We start from the raw sequence: 27,791 nt of genomic DNA, 5'->3' as shown, positions 1-27,791 counted from the left end.
AGTAGTCTTACAATGATGCTCAGGCTTGTGTAAAAATAGCATTGCTCAAAATATTGAGAAAGATTAGAACTATTATTACTGAATGAGGCACAGTAACAATTTGGTACCATTTTCAAAGCTGTAACTGTGTATTTGTGGTGATGCTAAAACAATTCATATGTTTTTAAAAGCAGCTGTACAGAGTTGGTGTGATTGCCTTGCAAAAAATCTGAAAAATAGGGGTGTTCTAAAAACATTTGACTACTAGTTTAAATAGTGCAAATGGCAGGTATCTTCTAATCGTGACATTGCAAGAATATCCAGCTTTCTCATAGCCCTTATTCCCATAGCCCAGAACTTCCAGAAACCTTTCAGTGCTCCCAGAACCTTCACCCCCACATCTTATCAGCAGCTCATCTTTTATTTAATTCCATCTTTGGCTTACACATGATCAAACACTATGAACTGGAACCTGCTAGTGTTCTTCCAGCTTTCTCTTGTGAACAATCTTCCAACCGGTGCTGTTGCTCTTCTCTGCAGTATACCATCGCCTCACTCCAGGGCTGCTTTAAGGCTTGTGAGGGATCACATCAACAATATTGAACCACACAACTGCCTATATACTGTGTACCTGCAGCTGTGCAGAGTAGTATCCCTGGGCGACTACTTCACACACAACTCCCCTCCCCCTCCCTCCCCCCCCCCCCCCCCCACCATTTTAATACAGCCCTGCCTGAATTTCTTCTACAGGAATGGAAGTGGGGAAAATGTGAAGTTACATTTTTAAATTCTCAACCATGCAAATGACTCCCCATGCCCTAGCCCCACTCTAGGGGGTATATTTACCAAGATTCGTATTAGTGTCGATTTGGAGGGAGATTAAACACGAATGACATCGAATGTGTGAATTTGCAACTTTTTGAATTTTTTACGCCTCATTTACTATGCTGTCGTATTCTGCATTTTCGTGTATTCCGATGTCCATGTCATTCGTAATTTCGGCCAGTGTTTTACGGGAGTGATTAGTAAAACACTGCCGAACTTAACACAATGAATCCCGGCCGGATCTGTGAGATCCGTGCAGGGCTTCATTGTGTACCTTAAAAAAAAGTGTTTAAAGAGTTAAAAATCAGGAAAAAAAATGCGTGGGGTCCCCCCTCCTTAGCATAACCAGCCTCGGGCTCTTTGAGCCGGTCCTGGTCTTAAAAATACGGGGGGGAAATTGACAGGGGTTCCCCCATATTTTAACAACCAGCACCGGGCTCTGGTCCTGGTGCATAAAATACGGGGGACAAAACACGTAGGGGTCCCCCGTATTTTTAACACCAGCACCGGGCTCCACTAGTCAGAGAGATAATGCCACAGCTGGGGGACACTTTTATATTGGTCCCTGCGGCCCTGGCATTAAATCACCAACTAGTCACCCCTGGCCGGGGTACCCTGGAGGAGTGGGGACCCCTTAAATCAAGGAGTCCCCCCCCCCCCCCCCCCCCCCCTCCAGCCACCCAAGGGCCAGGGGTGAAGCCCGAGGCTGTACCCCCCATCCACGGGCGGCGGATGGGGGGCTGATAGCCTTCTGTGTAAAAATAATATTGTTTTTTTGTAGCAGTACTACAAGTCCCAGCAAGCCTCCCCGCAACCACAAGAACCACAAGTACCAGCATGCGGGGGGGGAAACGGGCCCGCTGGTACCTATAGTTCTACTACAAAAAAAATACCCAAATAAAAACAGAACATACACACCGTGATAGTACAACTTTATTACATACATGCACACCAACATACATACTTACCTATGTTGACACGAAGTGTCGGTCCCCTTGTCCACGTAGAATTAACGGGGTACCTGTAAATAAAATTATACTCACAACAATCCTGTGTAGATCGGTCCTTTTCTTTGTTTGTAATCCACGTACTTGGCAAAAAAAAACCTAAAAACCCGGACCACGCACTGAAAGGGGTCCCATGTTTACACATGGGACCTCTTTCCCCGACTGGCGGGACCCCCCGTGACTGCTGTCAAAGAGGGTCCCTTCAGCCAATCAGGGAGCGCCACGTCATGGCACTCTCCTGATTGGCTGTGCGCGCCTGAGCTGTCAGTCAGGTGGCACACTGGAGATACAATGTAGCGCATAGGCGCTCCATTGTATCCAATAGTGGGAACTTTGCGGTCTGCTGTAGACCGCAAGGTTAAGTGGGGTCACTCTTGTGGTCGAAAAACTACTGTTATAATGTAATACGTTTGCCGGTAAATTTGAGTTTCCAAAGCTGGGTCATGCACGTGCAGAAGTTAACCTGGACTGTCACTTGACAACAAGTTGGTATATGTCCTCTTACTGCTGCTGGTCAGTGTGACGGGATCCTGGCGATCACCATGCCGACGCCGGGATTCTGAACGATCAAAATGCTGCAGACACAATGCTGACCCACAGGGACTATTCCCACTCGGTGTCCACGACACCCATAGAGTGGGAATAGAACCGGTGGCGAGCACAGCGAGTCCGCAAGGTGCTTTGTTGCGCTCGCCCCCCTGCCGGCATTCTGCTGCTGGGGTCGGTATACTGACCTCCGGGATACCCATCGCCGGTCTCCCAACCCCCTGCAGGTTATCCCTCAGCTGCCCTGGTGATATTTTAATGGTAAATGGTAATGGTCACTGTAATTGCCATCAATATAATGTATACATTTTTATGGCTAGTATTATAGTGTTGAAACCAGTAGCCTAATACCACAGGAATGTTTTCAGGTATGATTGGTAGACCGCTCTGTTACTAGACAATGAGTCCTACTGCCTGTTGTCCTTATATAACATAACACCTTACCTTGGTTCTGTTTTAGGTCATAGAGCAGAATACATGACTACAAGGTAAGCCCTTTCTCGGTTTATGTTCACAGCAATACAATATCTCCCTGTAAGTGCTAAAGATTATGGCTTCCCATAAAAACTTAGAAAAGGGAAACCAATTTTATTTATTAGGAAGCCTGGTTTATATTTCTCATCGTAAATAGCAGCCACTGGTTTTCTAGCAGTACTATCATGTCAGTATTAGCATTGGTGTTTACATTTCACAATTGTATTTGATTGCTTTATTTTATAATAATTGATATCTAAAATGGGATCCCCTGGTCATTGCGCAGTGCAACCACTGAAGTGCAGCACCCAATCCGCAACTTTAAACAAGTGCACCTAGATTTCTGCCAGTGTGCATACGTTTACAGTGTTTTGTGGAAGAGCAGATGATTACAACCGGCTGATATAAGGAATTGGCAATAGTGAAGGCATGCCTTATGAAGTACGGAATATGGGCACAAGTTTTACACACCCCAAACGGTACATCTAGTACTGGTATTTTAGGATTTATTTTTTTCCATTTGATAGTCTGTTTTATTTGATGCTGGTGTTAATGTGGGGAAACGGGATACTTCAGGAATAGGTCCCCCATGTAACAGATAATATGTATCAAATGTAATGTACACAAATGCATGCTGCTTTTCTGTTGGCTGAGGGGATCGGTATGCGTGACCGGCGGACGATATGCCGGCAGCCGCAATACTGATGCCAGCATCCCTATGGTCATGATCCTGACAGGGGTGAGGTAAGTATGCTAAATCCCCCATCCCTAACCCTCCCTTACCACAGCCTAACCCTAGCCCTCCCCCCTTATTGCCTAACCATAACCTCCAAGCCTTCCCCAACCATTCGGGATGTTAACCTGTTCTGGATTCCGGCATCGGTGTACTAACAGGTGTTGGTATTACGACTGCCGGTATCTTGAATGTATACCGTGATGGGTTAGTTCATTACACAGAATGGTGCAATGATTCCCAGACAGAAAGATGTGCAATACACTATGCTCTGTGCCATGCCTCTTTTGTGTATCATGTTAAATATCTGTCACTTATTTGCTCGTGTTCCTTTTCCCAGGCCTCCAAATGTACCCCCTAAACCCCAGAAACAAAGGAAGCCCAGACCCCTATCTCTTTTTATTGCTAAGTTGTTTAATGGGGATCTGGAATCCTACATCCAGGTACTGGCACTTGTAATGCTGAGGGCTAACCTGCACCTTTTGCTTCCTATGTAATAGACGTGACCTCACTGCAGCTGAGGAACGTCATTACATTCTATATTGTGGTGGGCTGTTGTTTCCCTTCTGATCAATATCCTTCCTGAGTCTACAGAGAGATGGAAAAGTAACCTCTTCCTCAGTAATATGTACATTATTCTTGTTGCGTGGTACAAACAGTGACACTTATGCAGTGAACTCTGTTACAGTGAAATATGTAGTGCAGGAAACATTTCCAATATGTAGTGCAGGAAACATTTCCTCAAAAGCCTTCCTGTTATTCATTCTTATCCAGCAGTGACTCTGGTTTCATTGAACTGCAGCTGTCTACTTTGGATTCTCATGGCAAGTGACACCAAATGTATGACAGCTATTCCCTGAAGCTAATAATAAAATGTTCACATATTACTTATGCTGGTTCATATTTTTTGCAATAAACTGAACATAGGTGGTCATTCCGAGTTGTTCGCTCGCTAGCTGCTTTTAGCAGCAGTGCACACGCTAGGCCGCCGCCCTCTGGGAGTGTATCTTATTTTAGCAGAATAGCGAACTAAAGATTAGCAGAATTGCTATTAAATAATTCCTTACAGTTTCTGAGTAGCTCCAGACCTACTCCTAGATTGCAATCACCTTGGTCTGTTTAGTTCCTGGTTTGACGTCACAAACACGCCCTGCGTTCGGCCAGCCACTCCCCCGTTTCTGCAGCCACTCCTGCGTTTTTACCTGGCACGCCTGCGTTTTTTAGCACACTCCCGGAAAACGGCCAGTTTCCGCCCAGAAACACCCACTTCCTGTCAATCACACTACGATCACTCGAGCGATGAGAAAACGTCGCTCGAGCTTGTGTAAATCTCCAAAGTTTTGTGTAAAATTACTAAGCGCATGCGCGCTGCGTACCATGCGCATGCGCATTTTCCACCTAATCGCTCCGTTGCGAATACGGCAACGAGCAAACAACTCGGAATGACCACCATAGTTTGCAGATATCTCTGCATTGTCCATGTGTCAGTTAATGCTTCAGAACAACTGACTGACTTCACATTTATGTATAGTGGTGGTTTAGAGGGAGTGCATTTCTTTGGTAGCTATATCGAAAACTCTACAAAATCACTGTGATAAACAGACTCTGCCACCCCTCTGTGTATTCCATAGGCACAAATCATGCCCCAGGCCATGTGAGACATGAGGGGCGGGGACAGGAGGATGATGATCTCCAGTGACAAGAGTCAATGAACTGACCTATAACCAGACATACAAAGTACAAAGGGTTCACAATCACAGCACACAATAATGTGAAAGCACAGAAATGCCTTTCCTATTCTTGTAGAAAACACTATTTGTTATTATAGAGTTCACTGGAGTCAAAAAAAATCACTTTGTGTAGAAGATTTATCTGGTTAGGTCGGTACACTTCACTGATCAAGGTTGTTATTCCATCCTCTGTTTCTCAAGAAATGTTAAACTATGAAATTAGTCAAATTTCCTAATTCAGTCTTGGGTCTTCAGTCATTTATTCTATACCTCTTTTTCTGTCCTGTATTCCTAATAATGCTTCTAGTCGGGGAAGAAGGAATTCGCACACAAGACATCAGGTACTGTGCTACTGGCGAGAGCCACGTGCTTTACGCTCCTTGCTTCCTAGGTGGCCTCTGAACTAGGGAATGTTTGCATTCTACACTAAATAGATTTTGTACAGTGATTATATTGCTACTATAAAATATTTTCAGTTTTCACTGGGGTGACTATAGAGGAAGCCCTGGGGGGTGACAAATTTCCTTTTTTCCTCCCAGGTCAAGGGATCTGGTGCTTCCTTTCGGGGGCCTGAAGATGAGATGCAGCAGAGGTGGTCATCTAGGAATCTCTTTGTATAACCTTACCAGCATTATTTTTTCATTTATTTTTTTAGCTCTCTACCCTCAATAATCTATATACATTCCTGATCTTCTAATACTTACTCAGGCTACATCTCTTTTTTTCATGTGACTCAAGCCTTAGAGTTACTCCCCCCTCCGCAAAGCTGCTTTCTCGTTATACAGCACAAAGGCACAAAGGGTCGGTGAGTCTGGCCTCCAGACAAGACCATCCTACATAAAAGAAAAGGATGTTGATAAAATTTACCATTGGGAATTTCTATAAAATAATTATATAATTGTTTTCTCATCATGTAAAACCCACTCAGAAAGATTTCCATCCATTTTTATTAAGATAACATTTGTTAACCAAACCATTGCACGTGTGAAACATTTGACGAAATTGACATTTGCAAACCATGGATCAATTTTTAATTGTCTTCAATGACTATCATTTTCATTTTATTAAGCTATAATAAATGATTAGGAAATTAGTTTATGCTCGTATAAAAAAGTAAATGTGTTACTATTGAACCAGAACACTTCAGTCTTTCTGAACTGATACTAAAGCACATTTATTTATGAAGACATTTCAGTTTAGAAAGATCACAGTGACATGTACTGTACATGGGTGTACCCCCGTTTTAAGATATAATAATGGATAATAATAGAATGTATCCGTTAAATGGTTTCCTCTGTTTCCTGCACAAATCCAGGGACATCTCACAATTGTTTTCATCTTCTGGCAAACATTCCCTTGTTAGAGATTTCTTTATAAAGCATGTAAATCATATCTAATCAAATGTGTTGCTGTGATTTTTTAAATTCTTATTTTCCATTAAATATGCTTGAACGTAACATAACTTTATATGCTTGTAAGCATGTGCAACAAACTAACAATTAAGACCACATAAAATATCCTTGTTTCCTTTTTTGCAACTACAATGGTCTTTATGAGGCGCTAAAGAAAAAGACATATACCTATGCATGCATACAAGAGACAAGACATCCATTCTCATTCAACACATAAATGTCCATCTTGCACATACTGTGAGGAATAGAGTAAATTACATGCCTTAAAAAATTGTGTGTGTGTGTATATATGTATATATATATATATATATATAACACAAACCTTGATTGAAATATATACAGTATATGGGTGTGTGTATATACTGTATGTGTGGATAGATATCTCAAAATTGCACATGTATTGCTGCTGTTGATCCTGCAATACTAGACCCAAAACTTTAATTAGTATCGTGTGATGTACCTCCTCAGATATTAAATATTATAGAGCAGTGGTTCCCAAACTGTACGCAGCTGTGACCTGGGACTCTCCTCCACATTGTCAAGGGAGCTGCGGGATGTCCAGTCCCTTACAGTTATTTGGGCCAGTATGTTTGTTGGGTGGCCTGGGCACTGCCTGCTAGACTTTGAGGCGGTGAATGTCCTCGCCTCCTCCTACACCCCACCCAGATTCCCTGTTTCCTATCAGAAGGAAAATTCTAAGTAGGGCCCCTACTCTTCCCTGACACCCTTGACGCTATACCCCCCATCATCTTTGTTCCATATTTTGTGTGTGTGTGTCTGCTCCCTCTCTGTGTCTGTATTTTTTGCACCTCCTTTGTATTAGACAGTCTCCAATTTTATATATCTACCTGTTTTCTCTTTCCATGTGTGCCCTTCAGTACACCCCATTTTATGTATATCTCCCATTGCACCCCCATGCATCCCCCCTCCACCTTCTTCCATCTGCCCCGTAACCCACTCTCCACTTGCACTAACCATCTTCCCCCTCAGAGGCCACTTCTCCTTTCTTTCCTTCTCTTCTGTGGGATTTGATAGGCACAACAAGTGCTGATTAGAAGCAATAGGGATAAAAAGATGTGCATCCATGTACATCAACACATAACTGATCCTAAGGATGGCACTAAAGCACAATTTTTAGATTTTAATGTTTATTTGCTGAAAATCTTACGAAGAAGCTTTTGGCCTAGGTGGGGACGTAAGAAAATCTCTGAGACACTAAGGAAGCCATGATCCAAGAACATTTGGGAACCACTGTTATAGTGGTTTCGTTGAAAATCATGCTGCTAAAACAAATGAGGTGCTGTCAGCCACTCAGATATCCGCTTTCAGTAACCTGATTACACTGAATACTACACTAAACTCTTAAATATGGATATCTAATTGTTGTTTATGGGTTACAGCACGTCATCACACATAAGTATATAACTCCAATGTCTGCCACTACCAACACCGTTATATTTGCACATGTAATTATTCAGATTAATTGCTAAACCTCTTTTTAAACGTAAACAGTCTCTTCATTACTCCATTAGACTTGTTACACTCTTTAAACACAAGTTACACCACATGTAAAACACATTTGAAATTAAGTAGTCACGAACACTTGTGGTTGAGGAGGTCAGTAAAGGTGGCCCCTTGCGTTCACATGTGGTACATGCACGTAATTGGCAGCATCCAACAAACATCACTGCAACACACATTGTCCCAGCTGCAGGTGGAAATGCTAGTAAATATGAGGCCATTGGAACCAGTGGGTTCCCTACCCATACCAGTTTCATGACTTTACTAGTGTAAACAAACACTAGGCCTTAAAGCATTGTACATTAAATATTAAACTACATTATGGTGTGGTGCATTTTTCATTACATACCATTAAAGACTTTCAGCTATCAACCCACATGATGCTCCATTATATAGTAGTGGTCGGGAGTATTTATCCACCTATAAAAACTTAACTTTTCTACTTTATTACTATAGGAATCTGGACAAATAATTCCTCTTATTGTGGAAAGCTGTATCAGATTCATTAATTTGTATGGTAAGTGATCTCTCTGCTTCCTGAGTCAGTGGGAACTTATACAGACCATGATTCACTTACATTGATGTAGTGGTTCAAATCTGCAGGGCCATCAATTTCAGTAATACATTTCAGCTCTGCTTTTTCCTTAGGGCTTCAACATCAAGGTATATTTCGGGTATCTGGTTCTCAGGTGGAAGTCAATGATATTAAAAACGCATTTGAAAGAGGTAAAACATTGATTTTTCTCTCCCTTTATTAAACTGTCATCGTCATCTGACCTACAGTATCTGAAGGCTGTTAAGCATCCTTGCTTTTAATTAAAGTTGTGTCTTAGAAAATAAATGTTCTGAAATTGGCACATACTAAAGTTTATCATGAATTAGATGATCTATAGATAACTTATACAGCTAAAGTTTTGTTTGTAGATTAAGTGATATGCTATACAGGTTGAGTCTCCCTTATCCAAAATGCTTGGGACCAGAGGTATTTTGGATATCGGATTTTTCCGTATTTTGGAATAATTGCATACCATAATGAGATATCATGGTGATGGGGCCTAAATCTAAGCACAGAATGCATTTATGTTACATATACACCTTATACACACAGCCTGAAGGTAATTTTAGCCAATATTTTTAATAACTTTGTGCATTAAACAAAGTGTGTGTACATTCACACAATTCATTTATGTTTCATATACACCTTATACACACAGCCTGAAGGTCATTTAATACAATATTTTTAATAACTTTGTGTATTAAACAAAGTTTGTGTACATTGAGCCATCAAAAAACAAAGGTTTCACAATCTCACTCTCGCTCAAAAAAGTCCGTATTTCGAATATTCCGTATTTCGGAATATTTGGATATGGGATACTCAACCTGTACCAAGGGCAGAAGTGGCAGCTGTAGGTTCAGAGGACCATGTTCAATTGCAAGGATGACATATTATTGGATTCTGGGCTGGGACACTTATTCCATTCCAACCACGACACTGTCTGTGTATGGTAGAACATAGGTTTTGCTTCTTCAATTTTTATATATATATATATATATATATATATATATATATATATATATATATATAGCAAACAAACTCAGCCGGAACTCCAAAAGAATCAGTCCATTACCTGCTCCGGTGCCCTCCCTCAGTCAGCAAGACTGCAAATAGCCAGGAATCACGGCGGCACTCAGGAGACTTTTTTGTTAGCAGTAGTGTTTTATTGCAAAACGTGCATCCAACACATGTTTCGGGCTACAGCCCGTCGTCAGGGAACGACGGACTGTAGCCCGAAACATGTGTTGGATGCACGTTTTGCAATAAAACACTACTGCTAGCAAAAAAGTCTCCTGAGTGCCGCCGTGATTCCTGGCTATATATATATATATATATATATATATATAGATATATATAGATATAGATATTCGATAGTCCAACTCTTTTGATATATATATATATATATATATATATATATATATATATATATATATATATATATATATATATATAAATAAATAAAATCTGGTACAAATCCGGCACTCAAATAGTCAGAAAATCAACTGCCTGTGTGCCTTTGCTGAATTATTCATATATGCAATAGTTCAGAACAGTTTCCCTTCAGAACAGGAACGGCACTCCAGGACTTAGTGAAAATATCTTTATATCAACACATGTACAAAATGTGTATACATCACCATCAAGCACTGGCAATTACAATGCTGCATTTCGGGCCCCGCAGGGTCCCTTCCTCAGGTACATGCAAGTGCTAAAAATAAAAGAAAAAACAGACATATACACGGTGACAACAGTGAACTTACCTAAATAGCCTCCCCATGCCGGCGTGTGCAGCCTCCGGTCCGCGTGGAGCTTCCGGTAGTCTCGGGGCGCCATCCTGATGACATCACTCAGATGCTCAGTAGTCATGGCAACCCGGCTATGCCGTTCACTACAGCGCCGCTGAGGTCACCATAGCCTTGCAAGGAGAAGCTAAATGTAAACAAAACAAAACACTGCTAAATAACTACATAACATATACATCTACAGCATACAAGAACTGAATGTACAGGGTGGCACATATAAAATATAAAAATGCCCGCCCGTAATGTCGCAGCCTCATATGTAAATACATCACTGCGTTGTCACGGGAAACAGTCCCAGACAACGAACAAAAAGGAGAGAGAAAGGAAGAAAACATGATGGAAAGATGTAGAAAGACTGTATATCATCTATAACAGTATACTAAATGCAATGGGAGTATTAGTAAGGGCAAAAAAGGAGAACAGTATTAAGGCAATATCAATATACTGCCACTGAGTGACAGTTAATTAGAACGGAGGGCATTCCAATTGTTTTTTTCATTTAAACCATGTGGTTGTAAAGTATTGAGTTTCATGATCCATTTTGCTTCTAATCTATGCAATGTAAGTATTCTGTCTCCGCCTCGATGTAAAGGGGGGACATGATCAATGAGTTGATATTTAAGATCAGAAAGAGCATGAGCTTGAGCACAAAAATGTTGCGACACTGGCTGATCATTCGCTTTACCGCACAAGGCTTGATTAATATTCGAGCGATGTAACGCCATCCGTTCTCTTAAAGTGCGACTCGAGAGGCCCACATATAACAGTTGACATAGACAAATAATGCAATAAATGATAAAGCGAGTGGTACATGTCATCACATGCCTAAAGGTGAATTTCTTTTTAGTTAAAGGATGAACAAATTCTGATCCTGAGATCAAGGCAGTGCACGTAGTACAAGATGGACAACAGTAGCAGCCGGGTTTCTTGCTTACTCCAAAAATACCGACTTTCGGAGAATAGTCGGTTATGTCCGTCTTTACTAAATGGTCCCGCAAATTGCGGCCTCGTCTGTAACTGGTCATCACTTGTGTATTCTGGAAACAAGCCAGTGATTTGTCAGATTTGACAATGGGCCATAAAGCCTTGGTTGCCCGTGGTATAATGGGACTGGCTGTGGAGTATCGAGTGGACCATATGAACCTATCTTGAGCTACTTTGGGGCGTTGTTGAAATATTGTGTCTCGATCCATACACATGATGTCCGACTTCGTGGATTCCAGTTCTTTGATGTCCTAACCCCTTTTTGCAAATTTATCTGCCACAACCTGTAAGGCATCGTCCAATAACGAATGTTCACTAGTGATTCTTGCCACTCAAAGCATTTGTGAGCGAGGAAGACCTTTCTTAAGTGCAGTTGGGTGATGGCTACTTGCGTCCAGTAGCGAATTTCTATCAGTGTGCTTGTAAAAAACGGTAGTTGATAGTTTGCCACCCTTCAAATGAACTGTCACGTCTAAATAATCTACATAGCTGGAATTGTAGTGGTAAGTAACCTTGATCGGACCTGGTGTAGCATTCATTGAGATTAATGCTACACCAGGTCCGATCAAGTTTACTTACCACTACAAGGGTGGCAAACACCCAACTGCACTTAAGAAAGGTCTTCCTCGCTCACAAATGCTTTGAGTGGCAAGAATCACTAGTGAACATTCGTTATTGGACGATGCCTTACAGGTTGTGGCAGATAAATTTGCTAAAAGGGGTTATGACATCAAAGAACTGGAATCCACGAAGTCGGACATCATGTGTATGGATCGAGACACAATATTTCAACAACGCCCCAAAGTAGCTCAAGATAGGTTCATATGGTCCACTCGATACTCCACAGCCAGTCCCATTATACCACGGGCAACCAAGGCTTTATGGCCCATTGTCAAATCTGACAAATCACTGGCTTGTTTCCAGAATACACAAGTGATGACCAGTTAGAGACGAGGCCGCAATTTGCGGGACCATTTAGTAAAGACGGACATAACCGACTATTCTCCGAAAGTCGGTATTTTTGGAGTAAGCAAGAAACCCGGCTGCTACCGTTGTCCATCTTGTACTACGTGCACTGCCTTGATCTCAGGATCAGAATTTGTTCATCCTTTAACTAAAAAGAAATTCACCTTTAGGCATGTGATGACCTGTACCACTCGCTTTACCATTTATTGCGTTATTTGTCCATGTCAACTGTTATATGTGGGCCTCTCGAGTCGCACTTTAAGAGAACGGATGGCGTTACATCGCTCGAATATTAATCAAGCCTTGTGCGGTAAAGCGAATGATCAGCCAGTGTCGCGACATTTTTGTGCTCAAGCTCATGCTCTTTCTGATCTTAAATATCAACTCATTGATCATGTCCCCCCTTTACATCGAGGCGGAGACAGAATACTTACATTGCATAGATTAGAAGCAAAATGGATCATGAAACTCAATACTTTACAACCACATGGTTTAAATGAAAAAAACAATTGGAATGCCCTCCGTTCTAATTAACTGTCACTCAGTGGCAGTATATTGATATTGCCTTAATACTGTTCTCCTTTTTTGCCCTTACTAATACTCCCATTGCATTTAGTATACTGTTATAGATGATATACAGTCTTTCTACATCTTTCCATCATGTTTTCTTCCTTTCTCTCTCCTTTTTGTTCGTTGTCTGGGACTGTTTCCCGTGACAACGCAGTGATGTATTTACATATGAGGCTGCGACATTACGGGCGGGCATTTTTATATTTTATATGTGCCACCCTGTACATTCAGTTCTTGTATGCTGTAGATGTATATGTTATGTAGTTATTTAGCAGTGTTTTGTTTTGTTTACATTTAGCTTCTCCTTGCAAGGCTATGGTGACCTCAGCGGCGCTGTAGTGAATGGCATAGCCGGGTTGCCATGACTACTGAGCATCTGAGTGATGTCATCAGGATGGCGCCCCGAGACTACCGGAAGCTCCACGCGGACCGGAGGCTGCACACGCCGGCATGGGGAGGCTATTTAGGTAAGTTCACTGTTGTCACCGTGAATATGTCTGTTTTTTCTTTTATTTTTAGCACTTGCATGTACCTGAGGAAGGGACCCTGCGGGGCCCGAAATGCAGCATTGTAATTGCCAGTGCTTGATGGTGATGTATACACATTTTGTACATGTGTTGATATAAAGATATTTTCACTAAGTCCTGGAGTGCCGTGCCTGTTCTGAAGGGAAACTGTTCTGAACTATTGCATATATATATATATATATATATATATATATATATATAATACACACGCTCACGCGTATTGTATGTAATGTATAATATTGCAGAATTTGCAGTCAGGATCTAATAATGCCATATGGAGTGGGCTTGTGAGAAATAGTTTCATGTTTGAGTCACTGTATACAATTGCCCAGAAGATATTAATGCCTTCCTACAAATTATTTCTGCCTGCACAGTGAGGAATAATGATTGTACTAGACCTTTCAGATGAATAGCGTGAGTGACATATGCAAGGACAACTAGCAATTTCTCAGAGAATTATTTGTATGACTATATTTAGATAAGAAATATGCGTGTCCTTTCTGCAGCAGTCATCATGTTGAAATAACGGTACCAGATATAAAATGGCACAGTTCCTGGGCCCAGTGCATTACATGTGGTTGTCGATTTTGCATTTATAAACGCAGACCTGCCCATGTGGTCATAATAGCTACCATCATAATAATCATAATAGTTACCATCATGGAGGTCTTCCTTGTATCATCTATGCCATTTAATTTTCCTGAATGTCGTACTATTGTTAACTTTAATTTTATACTTTCTTCATAAAATGGTGTATTTTTGTTGTTACTATTTATACTGGTAGCTTGGCATAATAACATATAATTTTGTATGAGGAAACCTAGAAGTACAGTTCTGTGTGCTGAGCATTGCAAAGTTTCCTTGGTAATTTGCTCCTGATGTTCTTTCGTAGGTGAGGACCCTTTGACAGATGACCAAAATAATCACGATATTAACTCTGTAGCTGGCGTCCTGAAGTTGTATTTCCGTGGCTTAGAAAACCCTCTGTTTCCAAAGGAAAGATTTAATGATTTGATATCCTGCATCCGTAAGTAACCATTTGTTCTCAGTATCTCTACTGTTTAGTCCACCAACAGTCCTTCATTTTCTTGCTTGCCTTATGGATCCATGCACACTTCTTCCTCTTAGCTATGCTGTATTCTACCCTGTGTTTCCTAGAAGAGGAAAGGAATGGTTAGATGTCTTCAGGACAGTTTCTCCCACATCTGCGCCACTCTGAGAGTTTAGTCATACTTGCAGCTGGGACCGCTCCCTTTTTTTTTTTCTTCTTCTCTCTCTCTCTCTCTCTCTCTCTCTCTTAACATGATTATGTATAACGCTTTGTGTCCAACACAGCAGGAAAACATTCCTGTAGGCATAATGGAGGCTTTTATACATTCAGTAATTGTCTTTTCTTTCATGTACAGATCAGGTTCAGACAGGCAGCAGCTTTGAGGCATAGCACAGGCAGAGAATTTGCACTGTTCTCTGATCGTCTCTGAGTGTTGAGTAGAAATTCTAACAAGATTCTAGAGAGGAACACTATATGGAGAGAAAAATGGCCTTCTCATAGGGAACAAACGCTAAATCATTTGTCATTAGGAAAAATATTAGAACATAAATAAACCTAGACACTTAAGGTCATAGTCCGTTATCCATGGGGTTTACCTAGCATCCTAATTACCAGAGGCAGGATTTTTTTCTTGCGGCCTTAATTGAATACCCTTTTCTCGTGCGGCACGATCAATACCACAGCTATTTGATTATGCCCCTAAGAATTAAAATACAATCATGAAAACTCTCAGAAAGTACTCTTTTGTTACTGCAACCTAGAAGATTGTTTTTGATTCTGTGTTTTCTTTAAACAACTAGGCTACAGTATTTACCCATGGGGGTAAATTTACTAAAAACTCCCTAAAAATGAAAGACCCGGGTTGGAAGAAAATTGTCTGATTGACTATAACATAACTAAGCTACGTTTAGACTATTATACCCCTTTCACACCGCACAAATAACCCGGTATCGACCCGGCATATTGCCAGTTCAACACAGGTCGGCGTGCGGTGTGAAAGCGCCATAGTCGAAATCCCTTTTCGTCTGACCTGGTAATTCAACCTGGGAATAGAGCAGTGTTATTCCCGGGTTGAATAAATGGGCTCCCTGGTTGATGCGACCCGGGACACGTTCACTACAACAGTGAGAGGCTGCGCGGAGATGATCTCATCTCCCAGCGCTGCCTCCGCCCCCACTGCCGGCTCTGCCCCCCACCGCTATGGCAACTCGCCCGGCATATTGCCAGGTCGGGGAAGCCAGCAGTAGCGTTCAATGCCAGATCCCACCCGGGAAGGACCCGTTTCCAATTCCCGGGTGGGATCCAGCATTGGCGGTGTGGAAGGGGTATTACACAGTAGACTATGCAAATGCTGTATACAGTACTTACAGGGTGTTCACACGCGAAGAGAATACCTGTAACTGAGGAATGGTAATACTGGCTGATAGCTGGGTGGGGGAGGGGGAATCTGAGTGGGAGTACCTCAGTCAGAAAAAAGAATTACCTCGTAAGTAGTACAGCTTTAAAGCAAAATGCATTTAAATAGGAAATAAAACTGCAAATTTGCCATTAACAAATATCGAAGGCTGAATAATATACATGAAAGTGTCCCCTTTAAATACACACCAAATTCCAGGGCAGACCTGGGTTTAATGTGAATGCATCTGACTGGGGAATTTTCGGGGTTTTGGTGTAGTGTGAATGGGGAACTCAGCCTGAGACCCGGAAAAATTCCCGTGTAGATAGACTTGGGTCATTCATACCCAGGTATTTCTCGGGTGTCCGTGATGCCGCTTTTATACTAAAATTCCGAGTCGCACCCGGGATTTGTGCACAGGTCCTTCCCGGGACCAACCCTGCATGCTAGCAGGGTTGGATTCCCAGGTAACTTAACCCTTTTACACTGAGCTGCTCCCGGGTTATCACAGCAATCATTTTAGCGGTGGTGTAAAAGTGGTTTAAGATGCATTCACATAACTGTATCTGTTATAATTCCCCACTGAGGACGCCTGCACTCTTATGGGTGCGACATTCACCTAGTTTTAAGCAACTACGTTTCCCAAAAGGTATCTTGTATCACCCACAATGGTTAACCAGGACAAACCCGGATTTGTTTTCCACTGATCAAATCCACACTTTTGGCAGTGGTGGATGAGAACAGGTTTTGAAGTCTCCACACTATCTCCAGAAAAATATTTATTCATACAGTTTACAATCAGTCCAAAAAACAATCACAAAAAGTTAAAATATTAAAAATAGTCCCTCCCACAAAAAAGATATGGTTTGTTCCACTAACCCTCACCACTTTGATCCTGGAAAGCAGGTGGGGGATATTAAGCTCAGTGACTTCTAACAGAGCTTGCTATCTCCCACCTGTTTTCCCATCAGGGTAATGTCATGTAAAATAAGTGGTGAAAAGAGCTGCACAGGAGTACAGCACTGTGTCCCAGGTGACGTGCATGATCATATCCTCTTATGGTCATTTTACGTTGCTGAATTTCACATTCATGAACTAGATTGAAAGCCGATACTGGGGGACAATTACAAAAGGAAACTACACAAGTAGTAGTATATACACACGTGGTTCTTAGATCTGCAGTAAACTTTGAAAAAAGAAGTATTACTTTTTTCCATTGTTGATTCATTTCACCATTACAATATTGGTTTGCATTGTAAAATAATTAAACTGTTGTAATATTTCCTGTATAATAACTATAGAGTGACCATAATGGCAGGCAAATCAAATAGTATTTAGTGCATGTTTACAGTTTTTCCCTCTGCTCCCCATCACTGGAACTCTCTCCTTCCCTCAATTAAACTCTCCACTTCTTATCAAAGCTTCAAACAAGCTCTCTAAACCTATCTCTTTAGCTCTAATCTTAATTACCCCCTGCATGCTCCTCACTCACTGTCTCTTCCCTCTGTGTCACCTCTGTCTGTCCGCCCCTCCTCTCTAGACTGTAAGCTATAAGGCTGGGTACACACCTTACTGACACGTCGGCGTACCAACCGAGCGGTCAGTCAAGGTAAGCGTACATACTTACTGACTGGACACTCAACATGTCGGTCAGGATCCCAATCTGGGCAGCTATTTGCCTGCCGAACTGTGACGCCAACCCCCGCAGCAAGTGTATGGGCTGTACATTGGGGGTACATATCTGCCGATGTGCTCGCAATATATCGGCCATTTGCATGCACAACTTTGGGTACAAATGGACACAAGGAAAAGGGTTTTGCATCATCCGTGCACATTTTTCCCATGTTTGAAAATAACCCCTTTTGTGCCTCCAGTTTGTTTGGTAATAACATTTCAACAGAATATGTACTATTAGGAACTGAATAATAGTACTGCCTAAATGATTGCTGCCTAAAATTGTTACTTCTCTGTCTCTCAAAATTGGTCACAATTAGTACTGTGGAAAATGTTCAACATGGCATATTTTCCCATTTGCTTTTCTTTTTCAGCTTGTCTTGAAATGAAAGCTCTTCCAGACCTCTGCAGTGTGAGCCATTTATTTGGCTTTTCTCACACATTTTTCTGCAGTGCATTTAATTGGAAGATTTTTCATTCACACTCCACTTCAATACCCATTACGTTTAAATGCACCCCATAAATAGCTCAAAAGCAGTCATAGCTTTTGTGTACAGTACACAGAGAGTGCACAGTGCTATCTGCAGCCATTCAGACTGGGATTTCATGCTCCCTAAAGAGACACAAGTGTGACAATGTCTATAATGGAGTTGATACAGTTCTTCTATAGGAACTCTCTTACATAGTTTCTATCCTCGCATTCTTTTAGCTTGCTGACGCTAACAAGGAACATTCCTTATAACCAAATAAAATCTTATGATCATGAATATTTATACCATGTAGCCTATACAGTTTATGATCAACCCAGCATTTCCTCCAGTCCCTCTGCCCCCTCCCTTTAGAGTGACTATGACCTGGTCTAATGCCAACTATAGATTTGATTAACTGTGAAACTTGGCTCTCTTATGATCAGCTTCACAGGAGTTTACTAGGTGGCAGTATCTGCGGATAAAGCATGCTCTACTGTATGTTACACTAAAGGGATTCAGTGTGATTTACCGGCGGCCGGGATGCTGGCTGTCAATATACCGACAGTGGCATCCTGGCCGCCAGTATGCCGACAGCGAGGGCGAGCGCAGAGACTGCCCTTGTGGGCTCGATGCGCTCGCCACAGGATCTAATCCCACTCTATGGGTGTCGTGGACACCCATGAGTGGGAATAGTCCGGTAGCGCCGGTATTCCAGCTATTGGCATTTCCAGCTGGCGGGATTCCGGTGTCTGTATCCTGACCGCCGGGATCCCAACAGCTGTAAATTTAAATGGATGCCCACTGAAGAGCTGCCTCTCATCTACAGTTATCCCCGTTTGAAATGCTCTGCCTAATCACTCATGTAATACCCCTTTCACACCAAAATCTTGGAACACTGTTCCAATATGGGTCAGACCTGGACAGATCCCATTCACTCTGTGGCTCCAATTCCAGGGTCGGCACTGCTTACACTGCACATGGGTGCAGTTCTTAACTGTTCTTCCGGCGTTTGTAGATTATATAATCTCCAAGTGCTGGGGATCAGACTCACTCTATGCTGAAAATCCAGGTTACCCGTAACAAACTGCCCCTTAACATGGGTTCTTCCCTGTGTCCAACGCTGTAAGCTACTCAGGTTGGAAGGTGTTGTAGCAAAGATAATACCTACAAATTAGCTATTGCATTGGTATTGTGTTTCATTTAAAATACATAGCATGTTTGTGAAGTGCATTTGGTATCTTTGTGCCCCAAACTTCAGTCTCTCTTTTCTAAAAGTGATAAGCCCATCTAACTCTAAATTTGCTTAAACTATCTCAGAGAGTAATAAACAGCAGAACACGCTTTTTAGCTGATGCTCCACGCTACCACTTGTTTAGTTCTGTACCAGTAGCTACAACTGTTCTTCCCACTGGGTGTAGTATGGTATGCCAGCAGCCGGGCTCCCGGCGGCCAGCGTACCGGTGCCGGAATCCCGACCGCCAGCATACCGACAGCTGGGCGAGAGCAAATGAGCTCCTTGCGGGCTCGCAGCGCTCGCCATGAAATAAAGTTTTACTTTCACGGTGTCGGTCTCCTGTTTTTATTTGGGTATTTTTTTTCCAGTAGAACTACAGGTACCAGCGGGCCCGTTTTTCTCCCGCATGCTGGTACTTGTGGTTCTCCAAGTACCAGCTTGCGGGGGAGGCTTGCTGAAACTTGTATTACTACTGGAAAAAACAATATTCTGACATTTTTCACAAGGCTATCAGCCTCCCATCCGCAGCCCATTGGATGGGGGGGACAGCCTCGGGCTTCACCCCGGGCCCTTGGGTGGCTGGGGGGGGGGACCCCTTGATTGAAGGGGTCCCCACTCCCCCAGGGTACCCCGGCCAGGGGTGACTAGTTGGATATTCAATGCCACGGCCGCAGGGCGCTGTATAAAAGTGACCCCCGGCTGTGGCATTATCTGTCCAGCTAGTGGAGCCCGATGCTGGTGTATAAAATACGGGGGACCCCTACTCTTTTTGTCCCCCGTATTTTTTGCACCAGCATCAGGCGCAGAGCCCGGTGCTGGTTTTAAAAACACGGGGGAACCCCTGTCAATTTTTCCCCCGCATTTTTAGAACCAGGACCAGCTCGAAGAGCCTGAGGCTTGTTATGCTTTGGAGGGGGGACCCCACGCCATTTTTTTCAGGGATTTTACCATTCCATCCAAAAAAAATATATATATATTATTTTTAAAAATATATAAATAATACTTGTGCCTCCAAAATAGAAAAACCAAGTACCTAATCCCTTCTAATATAAATAGATATGATATTACCAAGAAGAAAAAACACAAAAAAAACATGTTTTAAATTTTTTTTATTAGTTTCACCCTCCAAAGTGTGGCGGATTGAAAATGACGAATTTACTGTCTAAAAGCACTGTTGTCGAATTTCCAAACTTCCATTGAATAGGCTTTGGTCGAATTGCAGCATGTGTATCATTGCAAAAAAGTCGAATTTGTCAAAAGTCGAATTTCAAAAAGTCGAATTTTGAAAGTCCGTTTTTTTGTCGGAAAGTACTGAATTGCATTGTCGAAATTTTTTTTTTTTTTGGCGAAAAATTCCCGAAATTCGACAATTTCGGGAATTCGACCGCAATTGCATATACCCCATAGAATTGGGATGGGTGTGTCCAAACTCCTCTAAATTGCAGTGTAAAAGTAAAGCTGCCCAGTATTTGTGAGCTTTATGCAAAAGCAGCCAGTATTTACCCCGCATGCAAAAACAAAAAACTGTATTTCCAGCACAACACTGTTTCTGTAGGTGCAAAGCTACTTGCCTTTTTTTTGTTGCTTGGCTCCCAATGCAGAATCTGCTCCTAAATATTGTTTGGTAATACTAATTTCACCACATAATATTACAGAATATCAATGTCTACAAAGTTCATGTTACAACAGTAATTCAGAAGAATCCCTGTTATTTACATTCCAGCATATAGATTTTCTTTTCAAGCCTTCAGGCTGGAAATGACACCGTATCTTTATACAGTGTCCAAAGAAACACATGGAAATATAAGTGTATTCTGCAGGCAGTGTGGGGAGGAATTACTGCATAATATGCATCAGAATTACTTAATTACTACTGACAAATCTAGAAAAGCTTGATGATTAATTTTACCAGGAAGTGAAATCTGAGACCACATATGTGCTGTCTTGCTGGTGACATGCCCGTATTTGCAGCAACATACCATCTGCCTGTGATAAGGATTTAATAGCTAGAACCCTTAGTGCTGGCATGTCTGCAGGACTCCTCGTTACGCTTCTTCCTCCGACACACTTACAAGCCTTCCTTTGAATTTCTGCCTTCTGTTTTAATAGTGTCACTTCGTTGAGAGGGTCTTACATGTTTGTGTGGATATAGCAACCGTCTATGTCTAATATTTTAAGCAGCCCTTGCGTGGTGTATAAATGCCATTGTCTATGATAATACATTGAAAACATCCAGATGACTATAGTAGATTTATTTGAACTATACCTTAGAGAGAACAATGACCATTAGGGCCAGTGGTCGGGACAATTTCCCTTTGTCCTGGACCATCCGCGATGAGCCGTAAACATCAGATGACTTAATGAACGATGGAACGATATGTCGTCCCGTCCTTTATTGATATGCACAGTGCCACATGCAGTATCGTCTGGTTGGCCATGCAGCACGGCTGACCAGCAAATATCACATGCAACCCACGGGAGCGCACAGTTGGACATACACATCAGGCGATATGCATGATCTGTTGTGCTGATATCGATCTGATGTGTACCCACCCTAAGACCACAAAATAATGGCTGTATAGACGTTGTTTTACTTGTGTGTCCATATGTACACCTTTCCAGCAGCTGCAGGCATGTTCCTCTCCACTGTTACGCTGAGAATTCCTCTGCCTCCTTTTACAAAACTTAGGCTTCCTTACTCTTGATGGTTAACAAATAAAATACGTTTATTTATACTGATTACATAGGAACAAAGATACAGTATAGTGTAGGAAATGCATTTTTGTCTTTTCATTATTTATTTGGTGTTCCATTTATAGGACATTGTTCTGTTGCTGTATAGATCTTCACAAGGAAGTGTATATGACAATAAACAAAGAAATCAGGCAAACTCCACAGATCCCTAATGCTAAATCAGTCAGGCGAAGCATAGAAGTGCAATAGTGTTGGGTTTTTTATTTTCTATGTAATAAGTTTAACTTTCTTATATTGCTATACTACACCCTTCTTATGCTTTGCTCCTTAGCCATTATTTCTCATAAAGGTGAATGGGGTACCCAAGAACTGTGGGGGTCATTCAGATCTGATTGCTGCTGCGCATTTTCGCTCAGCGGGCGATCAGATCCGAACTGCACATGTGTATGCATCGCACTGTGCCGGCACGTCACACAGCTACAACGGTCTTCACCGGTCAGTGACGGACAGGATGGTGCAAAGGATCCATTCGCACGGACGTTCGCAAGGAGATTGACAGGAAGAGGCCGTTTGTGGGTGGCAACTGACTGTTTTCAGGGAGTGTCTGGAAAAACTTAGGCGGGCTCAAGCATTTCAGGGAGGGTGTCTAATGTCCGCTCCGGCTCCGATCAGCAGGATACCATTGCACTGGAAGAGTAAGTCCTGGGCTGCGCAGAGACTGCACAAAATCAGTTTGTGTAGTTCTGCTACACATGCGATCGCACACTTGCACAGCAAAAATACACTCCCCCTGTAGGCGGCGACTATCTGATCACTGGGCAGCAAAAAACACAGCCCAGTAATCCGATCTGAATGACCCCCTATGTTGCAGCAGGTTTTTTTTTACAGTGCAGTCCTAAATAGGATCCCAATTTATTTTACTTTTCTAAATCTCACCCTCCCCTTCTCTCTGTGTGAGTCTATCCAAACCATAGCACTCAGGAATTTATTTTAAAAACAAATGCAATGAATTAAGTTCAGTTAAATCATTTCAATGTGCATCATACAAAGTAGCTAGTACAGCTATTATACATACTTGAATTGCTCCATCTAGTGGTCGCCGGCGCGCAAAACACTTTATTCCCCCCACAGAGGTGAGGAGCAGCCTAGGATATATATGTGTTTGTATGTTGTGTGTGTGTGTGTGTGTGCGCACAGACATTGCTAGAAGAACCATTGTATGTAATTGCCAATCCAGCAGTAATTCTGCATATGTTACACTGGCCATTCAGTGCTTTTGTCTGGAAAGGATATTTTAGGTACCCATATCCCAGCTGCTCCTGCTTGTGTCTAGTCTTATCTGATATGTAAAAGCAGCATTACAGTTAATAGTGGCAGACAACATAATGTATGCTGAAGATAACTGCTTTTCTCATGATCACCTGATTTCCCTTCGTTGCTTCTTCTGGCCATAGTGACTACAGGTCCTGTCACTGCACACACCCTGTAAATGTTCTACTTATTTCTTTTTCTTTTCTTTTTCTTTTTTATTCTAGTAATTGCTTTTTCTGTGGTATAGTCATTACTACATGAAGTCTCAGACATTTAACAGATTCATTTCTCATAAGTCTTGTGGTTCTGTTTCCAAAATCTGTGCTGATGTTAGCGCTCTATGATGAATAAATTCAGTAGATAGAGCAGTAGTGTTTACGAAGCAAATATCTATCATCTGCTTTCCTAACACAAATCATCGCTGTATATATATTTTGCTCACACCTGAAGGGCCCCATACACTAGAACGATAATGCCCGATTTAAGCCCAATTCGGGCATTCAGGTCGATATATTGGGTGAAATCGGACATATTCGTTGTGCTTTACACCCGATCCGATGCGCGTTCCCGTGAGCATCGGATCGGATCACCCTAGATCCGACATATCATGAGTGCTGCACTCGTGATATGTCGGATCCCGCAGGAACGGCTGCGATCGTATAACATACATCGTATGCAAAAGGACCGCATACGATGTATCTTATACTATCCTGCCGCCCGGGAGGCTGCCGGGAGGTTGAAGGGAAATCTTGTACGACATGACGGTCCGTCATGTCGTATAAGTGTATGGGGCCCTTTACAGTGACTGTTGTCCCAAATGTAATACAAAGTTTTAAGTGTGTTTTCTTATGACAGGAGTGGAAAATCTCTATGAGAGGGCCATGCACATCCGGAAAATCCTCCTGACCTTACCCAGGACTGTGCTTATAGTCATGAGATACCTCTTTGCATTCCTAAACCAGTAAGTACCTTATCACTTTACATATGATTATTAGGGAGGGAATTCTATAAGAGTGGAGGAAGCAGGACCAGGAGATGGAAGGTCATTGGTAGGCCTACAGTATACATCTGTACCAGGATTACTACTAGCCGCCTAACAGGATTAAATGCGTTTTTCTGCAGGTCTGCATGAGCCACATTTTCTTCACCACTTAACTCACAAAATTCTATTTACAAAAAACGCTCAAATAGTTTTTATTTTTTTTATGAGTGAAGTAGGTGAAGAACATGTATTTAATCTTATCCAAAATGATTTTATTACAAAAAAAAGTATTTTTTTTTATATTTGTAAAAACAAAAACAAAAACAAAAACAGTTTTTTCGAAACATCAGATGGCATCATGTGAACATCGCGACTTTACTTCTCCAGCGGATGCTATTGTCTGCAGCCGCTGGGTGGGGGGACCTGCCGGGCTTACCAATCAGTAGTGATCGGCAGCACAGCAAACATTGGGGGAGGGTGCAGGGAGGCAAAGGGACCTCTGAGAGCTGCAGCTGCAGGAAGTTTCCCTTCCCTGCAGTTGCACACGCTGTCTATCTGACTATTCGCAATCTGTGCGACCAGGTCAGATAAAGCAATTACTGGTGTGGTCTGATGCGACCATGCCAGGCAAGTGGTTAAACATACCTTAATTGTACTTTTAGAAGGTCCTCTCCTCTCCGATGCTGCTTCTTCAGGTATAGGTGGGTGTAAGTGACAGATGTGTGCAGGTCAGCACCGTTTATCTCATGCTTTAGATCTCTGAGCATGCGCTGAACAAGATTGCATACAATACGCTACGCTAACTGGAATAGTACTCGTATTGCATCAGCCCCAAAATTTTCTAACCAAAACTTTTTTTTTTAATTTCCTCACTTTCTGCTTCTTTCAATGTTATAGAAATTTCCCATTAGTGTTGCTTTAGTATAGGGATATATTCAATGCTAGAAAACAATACAGGTGGAAGGGTTAAATCTTGTTATTCATGGATCTGATACCTTGAAGAAGCTATCAATTTCACGTGTATGAGGTGAGCAGACAAATGTGGGAATTGTTCTAAAATAGACCTCTCCTTTAACTCATTGTGGACACTGACACAAGTTGTAGTTTGATACTTTGAAAGTTTGTATATTTGAAAAACTTTTTTATTCAAGCAGTTCAAAGTAAACAAAAAGAACATTCGCAAATGATGAAGAAAACATACAATATAATAATTAACATAAATATGATAATCATCTTATACATACAGGAGAAACCAGTCAAAAGCTATGGAAAACAATACTAATACCTTGAAGGAATTTCATAGAAACAATTCCATAAAATATAGGTCCAGGAATTAACACTTATACCGCGTAATCAAAACATTAATTATAGGAGAACAACTTTCAAAATTCAAGGCTGACAGAGATAAATTCAAAGGAGGAAAGGAGACACCTGGGAAAATAGATCAGACTACTATAGGTGGATCTTGTAGGAAAACACTGGTCTCACACCACAGTGGGCAGTAAAAATGTCTCAGAATCTGCTGCTTTATTGGGCCTGAAAGCTTACCAAAAAAAGAGCTTTCCAGGTTTAAAAATACATAAAAATGGGTGTGTTTCTAAAGGAGATTTCAAGACAGTCTGCCCTCGGTCAACTAATAAGGTGTGGGAGGTGAGACCTGCATCTATATGTGGAGTACTGACTTCCTTGCCACAACCAATATAGTCAAACTTGGTTTCTTCCAAACTTTAGATTTTCTAATATTTTGTGGGAGAAGTCCATACAGGGCCATACTGGTGTAAAGGGTTAATAAGCGATTCATCAGTTGCTGATAATGGGCTTGATTCAAAGACTGATGCAGTTGCTGTCGCTATTGTGATTTTTTTTTTATTATTATTATTTGTCCTGGCTTCGCAGTTGTGGTAATATGCAAATGCTAGTTTTAGCCTTCCCCTTGTGTACATGAGTGGGCTGGAATGTACAAGCCCTGAGATGCCCTCTATCAGTGCCCATGGTCCAGGTAATTCCACCATCTGCGCATCATCACTCTCACCATCAACACTTGCACTAGCCTATGGTAGGCGCAGAGTCTCCTACTGAACTCCAGCTAAGCATTGCTTTTGTGGCTGCAGTACTAGAATGGAGCCACTTGCATTGACACGCCTAAAACACCCATGATTTTGCATTGCTATTCCTAATGTCAGCAATTCCATACGCAAAGTATATGGAGGCATAAAGTTAGGGTCATGCATGCACCATAGGGGTTCTCAGGAGATTTTGAGCATGTGCAGTAGCAAATAATTGCTCAGTTTCACTAACATTGGCACTGCGTCCACCTCTGAATCAGGCCCAGTATATTTATGGTGAGAAGATGTTTAAAAGCATTTCCACATATGTGGCCACTGACAACAGTTAGAGATGGTCTTGAGGAGCAACTCAACAACCCTGGGGAAAACATCAGCCCCTGGGAGAGGCTTGTGCACACAACAGCCTGATCTGTGGCCTCATAGTAAAATGTATCACATAACACAATGGTGTTAGGGGTGCAGCAGCTGGTAACAAAGTGTCAAATGGATAATCCAATCTGCAGCAGAAACACAAGAAAATACATGTCAAGGATAGTAAAGGTCTGACGACAAGCCAGTCCACAATAATCAATGAAACAAAGGGAGAGAATTATCAATCAGTGAAATAAGTGAATAGTAGGCCAGTATCAGTGGCAGAACTTGCGAGTGGTGGGTCCAGGAGTAAAAATATGTTCCTGGCCCCCCCTCCTCCACTCTACAAGGAGAAACAGTGGGTGACAGTGGGAGAGGCTCTGATTGATGGAGAGGCTGGTGGTGACTGGAGAATCAGTGAGTGACAGGTAAAGGTGGCTGGTAGAGGGTGGTAGGTGGTTACTGAGGAGTCAGTAGGTGAAGGAGAGGTACAAGGTGACAGGGTTAAGCAGTGAGTGGCAGGGAGAGGTAGATAGGAAAAGATAGTGGGTGATTGGAGAGGCAGAAGGTGGCAGGTTGTGACTGGGGAGTTGATGGGCGACAGGAGAGCAGTGGGTGACAGGGAGACCTAGATGCTTACAGGGGAAGGCAGAGGATGACAAGGAGAGAGTGATGGGGAGAGGCAGAGAGAGACAGAGGAGATAGTGAGTGAGTGGGGAGGCAGTGGATGACAGCTGTGAGGTTGCTGCAGGCAGTGACATTCATGAGTTTACCTCTGTGCCCAGGGCTGAGCCAACTTCAGATCAGCGTGGCTAGGCTGGCTCATCAGTCTGTGAGATGGGCTAGTTCTGCAGGTAGGGGCGGGGATGTTCCTCCTACCTGCATTCCACAAACATCATCTGCCCCAGCACCACCACCACCTCAGCATCC

The 27,791-nt window shown here is 42.2% G+C and overlaps 1 protein-coding gene across 5 annotated transcripts in view; it reads left to right on the top strand.

Moving 5' to 3' along the window:
* The window catches only part of SRGAP1 (SLIT-ROBO Rho GTPase activating protein 1), a 291,433-nt gene that overhangs the window by 237,392 nt on the left and 26,250 nt on the right, over nt 1–27,791 (top strand). For 2 of the 5 annotated variants that reach the window (XM_063927572.1, XM_063927573.1), the window contains exons 11-16: nt 2,818–2,845; nt 3,905–4,007; nt 8,684–8,744; nt 8,876–8,953; nt 14,525–14,659; nt 24,318–24,423. In XM_063927572.1, the coding sequence (XP_063783642.1) occupies nt 2,818–2,845; nt 3,905–4,007; nt 8,684–8,744; nt 8,876–8,953; nt 14,525–14,659; nt 24,318–24,423 (511 nt within the window). Of the gene's footprint in view, nt 1–2,817; nt 2,846–3,904; nt 4,008–5,601; nt 5,636–8,683; nt 8,745–8,875; nt 8,954–14,524; nt 14,660–24,317; nt 24,424–27,791 lie in introns of those variants that run through there. The other 3 variants (XM_063927574.1, XM_063927575.1, XM_063927576.1) reach the window with 2 other exon arrangements.

Source organism: Pseudophryne corroboree, chromosome 6, assembly GCF_028390025.1.
Source record: "Pseudophryne corroboree isolate aPseCor3 chromosome 6, aPseCor3.hap2, whole genome shotgun sequence".
Classification (NCBI taxonomy): Eukaryota; Metazoa; Chordata; class Amphibia; order Anura; family Myobatrachidae; genus Pseudophryne; species Pseudophryne corroboree.
This window is presented reverse-complemented; position numbering and strand designations above follow the sequence as displayed.